Source organism: Hipposideros armiger, unplaced genomic scaffold (genome assembly GCF_001890085.2).
Source record: "Hipposideros armiger isolate ML-2016 unplaced genomic scaffold, ASM189008v1 scaffold_49, whole genome shotgun sequence".
Lineage (NCBI taxonomy): Eukaryota > Metazoa > Chordata > Mammalia > Chiroptera > Hipposideridae > Hipposideros > Hipposideros armiger.
Window position 1 is genome coordinate 2,260,806 of NW_017731399.1, and position 7,373 is coordinate 2,268,178.

At 41.5% G+C, this 7,373-nt stretch overlaps 1 protein-coding gene across 2 annotated transcripts in view; it reads left to right on the forward strand.

The window, feature by feature from the left end:
* The window catches only part of NEK9 (NIMA related kinase 9), a 35,128-nt gene extending 28,812 nt beyond the window's left edge, over positions 1 to 6,316 (forward strand). Inside the window, exons 21-22 of one of the 2 annotated variants that reach the window (XM_019640365.1) lie at positions 638 to 850; positions 2,292 to 6,316. In XM_019640365.1, the coding sequence (XP_019495910.1) occupies positions 638 to 850; positions 2,292 to 2,414 (336 nt within the window). In that variant the 3' untranslated portion in view covers positions 2,415 to 6,316. Of the gene's footprint in view, positions 1 to 637; positions 851 to 2,291 lie in introns of those variants that run through there. The other variant, XM_019640366.1, reaches the window with a different exon arrangement.
* Positions 6,317 to 7,373: the final 1,057 nt, after the last annotated feature.

Consider the following 7,373-nt stretch of genomic DNA (forward strand, 5'->3'; position numbering starts at 1 on the left):
TGCTTTCCCCCACTTCAGCATTTTATTATTATTATTTTTAAAGATTTTAGGGGGAATTGGGGGAGGGGAACAGTGTTTGCAAATCAGGGAGGGGGAACAGACAAGTTGCTGTCCTTTTGTTCTTCAGTCTAGTTGCCCCACTTCAGCATTTTAAATGGGAAGTTATCAGTATACTTTAAACTTTTTCACAAAGTCCTCCAAAATAGATAATTGTTCTTTTAGCGTCGCAGACTGAAGCACTGAGAGTTTTCTTGCCTTGTTATGTTAGAGCCAGGTGCCTTTGTAATCCTGGTAGTTTCCTGTTTCTCTTGCATTTACTTAATGCAGCGGTTCTCAACCTGTGGGTCGAGACCCCTTTGGGGGTCGAATGACCCTTTCACAGGGGTTGCCTAAGACCATCGGAAAACAAAAAGATACTTATATTACGATTCATAACAGTAGCAAAATTACAGTTATAGAGTAGCAATGAAAATAATTTTATGGTTGGGGGTCACCACAACATGAGGAACTGTATTAAGGGGTTGCGGCATTAGGAAGGTTGAGAACCGCTGACTTAATGTGTATCTATATTTTATTAATACCTTATTACTGTGGCATCCGGACAGAACCTCCTGTTACCTCTCTCTCCACTTTTTAGCCACCTCGGCTGAATCCTGCAGGAACATGTGCTGGGAAAGGAATACCCCTGACTCCTCCTGCCTGTGCATGCAGCACTCTGCAGGTAGAGGTTGAGAGATTGCAGGGCCTGGTATTAAAGTGTCTGGCTGAACAACAGAAGCTACAGCAAGAAAACCTCCAGGTTTTTACCCAACTACAGAAGCTGAACAAGAAATTAGAAGGAGGGCAGCAGGTGAGAACATTAAAAGAATAATTCAATTTCTAATTCTGTTTTGAAGAATCACAAAAACAAAACACCAAGGACTGAAATAGACCTACTCCTTTGCAAGTAGTACTTACCTTTTAATGTTGTAACTTTTGAAACTAATCCCAGAAGCCCTGGGCCTTGTTTAGGCACCTGGATTGAATTACTTTTATCACCTAACTTCCATTGTTTTTTGTTATTTTTGGGGGGGTTTTTCCTTCTTACTATGAAAAACTTGAAACATTACGGGTTCACCCATATATTCACCATCTAGATTCAACAATTATTAACATGTTGCCATATTTGTTTCAAGTGTCTCTGTGTTTAGAATATGTGTATTTAAAATGTGTAGTTTTTTGTTGGTTTTTTTTTGCTAAATTATTTTCAAGTAAATTATAAAAGTCATGATATAGCCCTTCCTAAATACTTGATTACACATATGCAAAAATAAAGACATTCATTCTCCTGGATAGCCATAATACTATTATCACACTTAAGAAAATTAACACTAAAAATCTCGTCTCATCCAGTACCCAGTTGATACTCAAAGTTTCCCAGTTTTCCCACAAAAATGTCCGTTATAACTGTTTTTATCCTATCAGAATCCAGTCAAGAACCCCACATTACATTGTTATGTCACTTATTTCTTCTAATTGAGAACAATTCCCTCCACTACCATCACCTTTTTAAAAAAATTTTCATGGCATTGACTTAAAGAAATGGGGTCAGTTGTTTAACAGAATGTCCCACATTCTGGATTTGTCTTGTTTTCTTGGGACATTGCTTAACTTGGTCTTCTGTCACCCTGTCATTTCTATAAACTGGAAGTTTATAAACTTACAGCTCTATTAGATTGAAGTTAAACGTTTTTGGTACAAATACTTCACAGGTGATGCTGCATGCATTGTATTTAAAGAGCCATAGTATTACACTAGGATAGGGAAATACAGTTCAGCCCTTGGTTTTTCCATTTACCAGCTTTATGTGTTTGAAGAAATTACTTTGTTTCTATGATCCCTGGTTTCTCGCCTAAAAGAAGAAAATAATGCCACCACTTTGTGTAGTTGTTTTGAGGACTAAATGAAATAATGTCTATGAAAATACTTTAGAAAATAATCTACACATTTGACGTAAACATGGGAGCTTGGCAGCTGTAGCCAGCAAGGAGGATTGTTTTGCCCAGGGCTGTCTCAATTTTAAAACAAGAGTTCTAAATCCCAGAAAATCCTGCAGTCCTGGGCAAACCAAGACAGTTTATCATCCTATCTGCAGGAACTGTAAAGGCGTAGACTTCACCTCAGTTAGCATTATGAGCTTCTCACAAACCTGTGGCTACAGATCCTTAGAGGCTGACACTGAAGATTTAGTCCTGAACTGCTGTGAGCAGGCAGCAGTATTGTTAATGTGGAACTGTGTTTTATCTCAACAGGTGGGGATGCATTCCAAAGGAACTCAAACAGCAAAGGAAGAGGTGGACATGGATCCAAAGCCTGACTTAGATTCAGATTCCTGGTGCCTCCTGGGAACAGATTCCTGTCGACCCAGCCTCTAGCTTCCTGAGCCTGTCTAGCCCCCAGGAAACTGGGATCCAGAGAACTTCACAGCACACTTACTGAATGCAGAGCGCGCTTTCCTGGCTTTGTTCACTTGCAGACAAGGAGCGCAAGGCAGAGGCTCTGGCGCACTGTCCATGTACACTTGGAGAGCGGCACTGCCTGTTAGATAGGATCTAGGAGTGGTTTTGTTTGGGAGAATGGAAGGGCCCCACAGCCCTGGCTTTGTCCTCAGTGACTGCCATCGCAGCAGCAGCTCTGTACCTCATCTGGCGGGCCCACCTTTGAAGAGGAGACACAATGCTCACCTTAATTTTGCTGGTAGCAGCTTGTATCCCATTTATCATTTTCACCATGAATTGGAAGCTGCCTTGGGAATTCAAAACCAGGCATTGCACCTCTGGGTGGAGGAGGGAAAAGTGTAAAGCTGGAATGGGCTGGAACCAGATGTGGCTTGTCCAGGGTCATCTGGAGAGTGGTGAAGTGTCCTGAGCCCTCTCAGGAGCCCTGAGGCCAGGAAGATCCATCGGATGGAGTCAATCTAGGGCTTCTTTTCAGAAAGTGGAGCTACTTCGTGCAGCTACATGAGTTAGGAGGAACAGTGGGCTTAGATTGCTTTTCTTCTGAAGGTTAATTGAAATTTTTTCAGTGAGCAGGAGAGAAGGAAGGGCAGGCCTTTCCTCGTCACACAGCTGGCGTTTCAGGCTGTGGCGAGGCAGGGTGGGTTTGCCTAGCTTTGGAAGATACCGACTGCCAAGAGATGAGGTGCCTCGTAGAGCATTGAGTCAGTGGGGCAGTAGGAATGGCCTTAAGAGAAAGCCGTGAGGGAGACATCTCCTTCAGCTGGCTCGACTTGGTATCTTTGAGAGGGCCTCGAGTGACTGAGTCTTCTGCCCATGAGAAGACTTCTTAGGCCTCTGACATCGTGGCGCTTAGGGTTCTAATCTTGACATCAGCAGCCCCAACCACTCCCTTCCTGTGTGTCTAGTCAGTATTTTTCCCCTTTTTGGTGTTTTATGAAGCCATATCAGTGAATCTGCATCATCTTTCCTACTTGAGTGACCCAAGGCCAGCGCCAAGACCTGGTAGTCCCTGAAGCCTAACAGAACAGGTAGAACCTGCCAAGTGAAAGGAATTTGGCCAAGAGCTCCTTCTAGTCATTGTGTAGTCATTGTGTCCTTATAGACAGGCGTGAGCTAGCTTTCCCAGAGAAAGTGTCCTAGAAGCATCTGATGCTTTTCCTTAAGGATGTGAGCTTTGAGTTTCCACTTCGGCTCATGTGAAAGCTTCCTGTAGTATTTTGGGTCACAGGAGCTGCCTTGATGAGCCTCACATCCTACCTCCCTAGAAGCGGCTACATTAATCTTTGTTTCATTTTCCCTAAACCAAAAAAAAAAAAAAAAATGATGTCTGTTTCATATTTTTGGGAGGACCTGTGCAGTGGAAATTTTGCCATTTCCCTGAAACTGATGTAAAGGCTGATGCTCTGGGAAAACCCCATGGCTGGGGATGGGCAACTCGGTTCAATGGGTTCTTTGGTTTGACGTTCCCATTGTTTTCTCGTTCTGGGAAACCCATTTCAATGGTACTAATGTAATCATCGAAGCCTTTTTCTTAAAATAAAGGAAGGGGCCAACCCTGGGTTAAGCTACAAGTTTCTAGGGACTTGGGGTTTGCTATAAACCCTAACAATGTGTTTTGATTCATCATGTAAATGCAACTTTTTTTTTTTTCTTTTTTTTTTTAAAGGACTGGCCTTTCACGTTCCTGTATTCCTCAAGCCTAGCAGTGGCTTGCTGTGGTCGTTTCCTCTAGCATGTTTCCTCAGAAAGCCGAAGTTTGCTATTAATCTAAAAATCTTAAGTTCTGTGCCTTAGAGACAACTTGCACTTTCCCAAATTGTGCCTGGGACAGCCATATGATTTTTTCCCCCACCAAACATCTGTGTAAACAGAAACCAGTTTAAAGGTGGCAGCCGTGCATTAGATAAAAAGTGAAAGGTGAGGCAGCAGAAATGCCTTTGAATGATTTTCTGTAGCTCATTCTCTAAAAATCGTATCATACTTTTTTTCTCTATGCAGTGCTAGGTGTATTTCCAGTAGTATTGCTTTTGAGTTATAGTATAACCGGAGTTACTCCTCTGCTCTGACATTGTTGCCGAAGAACAAGCTTCTTGTTAGATGTTTGAAAGGTTGAGGGTGGAGTGGTTTGGCATTTCTGTTTTAAATAAACATTAAATTCTCAATCAGTGCTATGCCTCAGTAAGTCTGCACATGGACCTTAGTCACTGGGGATAAAACGCTCAGCTTCTAGACCTTCATGAATCTTTGATTCAGTGAGTCTTTATATAAATAAGTGGTCCATAACAGAATGCAAGGGACATGTGCACAGAAATAATCTTTGCTTCTTTTCAATTTATTTTTCTTGCTAACAGGATCATTGCTGCAGCTTTTCCCAACTTTCTAAAATATAGAGGGACAAAAAAAAATGAGCCATTAAATGAGAGGAAGAATCACTTCTTGTACTTAGCTCCCTAATCACAGTGGGCTTTTTCAAGTGATAATACCAGTTTATGTTTATAAGACTTTTCCCTCAGAGAGGTTGAACTGTATTTGGTCCCCTTGGCATACATAGCACAGCCAAGTCACAACTTCTCCTGGCTGAACATTTCACTCAAGTTTAAAGCAAAAGCAGCCTTAAACTCACATTTCATTTGGTTTGCCATGTATTGGGAAACATTCATGATAGAACAAATCTGGAGCAAAGATGTATTATAAGTTCTTTCAACTGAGTATCCCTGGGCCCCCGAAGAAGTATTATTCATGATAGTGTCAGAGCAGAGTGGGTTGTAGTCAGGACCACAAAACGTGTTCCTTCCTGTGGCAAAGCCAGAAATCATTTATTGCTTCAATGATTAACTATAGAAGTAAACATACTAATCACTAAACCTCACAGAATCGTAACATTAGGGAGAAAAACAGTCACATCTCTGCTACCTCCTGTATAGTGAAGAGTAATAGATGGATGACAAAAAGAAAATGTTGGCCAAAACGTACTGTGCCAACATTAGGAAATACATGCTGTTAAGAAGCACTGTGTCAGCTACACTTCTAAATGAAGTGAGTTTCCCTGTGAGATTTTCCCCACTGCTTAACCTTTTGAACTTTAAAATTTATAACATGTACTAAAGGTTCTTGGATAAAGTCGTGTATAATTCATGGACACTAACAAGCAGCATTTATTTCTCCACCATCCTCTGCTATCCAGGAAGGGTCTTTTAGAAAAAGGTTTCTAACCTCTTTCCAAAGATCAGATTAAGGTATATTTAGAAGACTAATGTAATCAAGGCCTAAGCATATTGAGATCAAAGGGAACACTAAGACATTGACTCTTATTTCTCTAGCAGCATAACAATGAATGACTGCTTCCTGTGTCTGTAGAAAGCGCGCGCACACGCACGCACGCACGCATGCACGCACGTTTCCCCTGGAAGGCCCTGATGTGTGACCTTAATAACATCCAGGGATCCCAAACCCAAGTGCCTATGGGGGAGGCAGATGCAAATAAGTGAAGCAGGCCAGGTGAGGCTGTAGTGATCTGAGTGCTCCCTCCCACCTGACGGGGCAACTGATTCTGAACCCCACTCAATTAATGCTATGCAGGGTTGCTGGCCAGGTGTTTCCAGAACTTGCAATTTTTTAAGAGATGTTCCATAGCCCAATTTTTAAATGCCAGATTATGTCTTTGGTGCTGTGCCAGCCAAATAAAACATCTGTGTGGCAAAGCAGTCCACAGGCTACCACTTTGTGATCTTGGCCACAGCTCATTCTTGCCGTCTATTGTTTTTACCTTCAAGTATGAAACAAAGTGTGTACCTCATTAAACTTGCCTGGAGAATGTGTGTATTGGGTTCAATATTCACTGTGTCTGGGTGAGCTTTCTTTTAAGTGGCCAAGCAAAAGCCCTGTTGTGTGAGAGCTCTTTTTTCCTCTTTGCAAGAATTAAGAGCGTAAAGCAATTCAATATATGCTGTTTTTAAAATAAGTATTTTTTCAGCCTCATGTCCTGCAGCTTCACAACGAAAGCCTTAAACTCACATTTCAAATTGCTCTCATCTGTTAGCCTAGCCACTTAGCAGAAGCTGCAGGAGCGGTGGAACAAGAGTGAGTGGCCATCTCTTGTTTAGTAAAATGTGGTTTTGTTTCTGCCCAATACCCTTACGCCCAGACCAGGTTGGGTGATTTTTTTCCAGTATTTCGAACAGTTTGAGTCATGCTCTCAGGACAATAACCCTATTAGTATTTCAGATCTGTTATGCTAGCTTCATCCTATCAGAACTGGTATTAGCCCCTTCAGATTTCACCTTATCACTGCTCCCATTTGACAAGTCTAGGACTCACTAATTTTATTGTTTAATTTTAAATCAAAACCCACACAATTGAGGGCCTAATTATAAAGGTTACTTGCAAGAGGCATGATTCTGCATAGACAAAATTAAAAAGATGTATCTTTTCCTTCAGTTTACTTGCTAAAATAGAAGTTGACTGTGGTATAATCAGCCAGGGACATGTGACAGCAATGTCCCAACTTGCTTTGATGATACATTTTGCTGCCTCATTTAAAAAGCCATTCAGGCAACCTACCAACCTAATTTGAAAGTAGAGTGCTAGTAACAGGTGAAATTGAAGTTTCTTCCCTTTTTTAGACATTAGGAAAGAACAGCTACAGAGATACGTAGTGTGGTTTCCCCCAACCCTACCCTGTGAAGTAGATAAAGACGAGGTACCCTTTATTACACAGTACGCCATAGGGAGAGTTTAGGATATATTGGCACCCTAACCTTACATATTTGTGTTGGCTCTTGGCCAGGACTATGCACCAGGGAGGTCAAGGATAGACTTCCATTTGCCTTACAACAAAATTGTATTATCTTTTTTTTTTTTTTTTTTTTTTTTTTT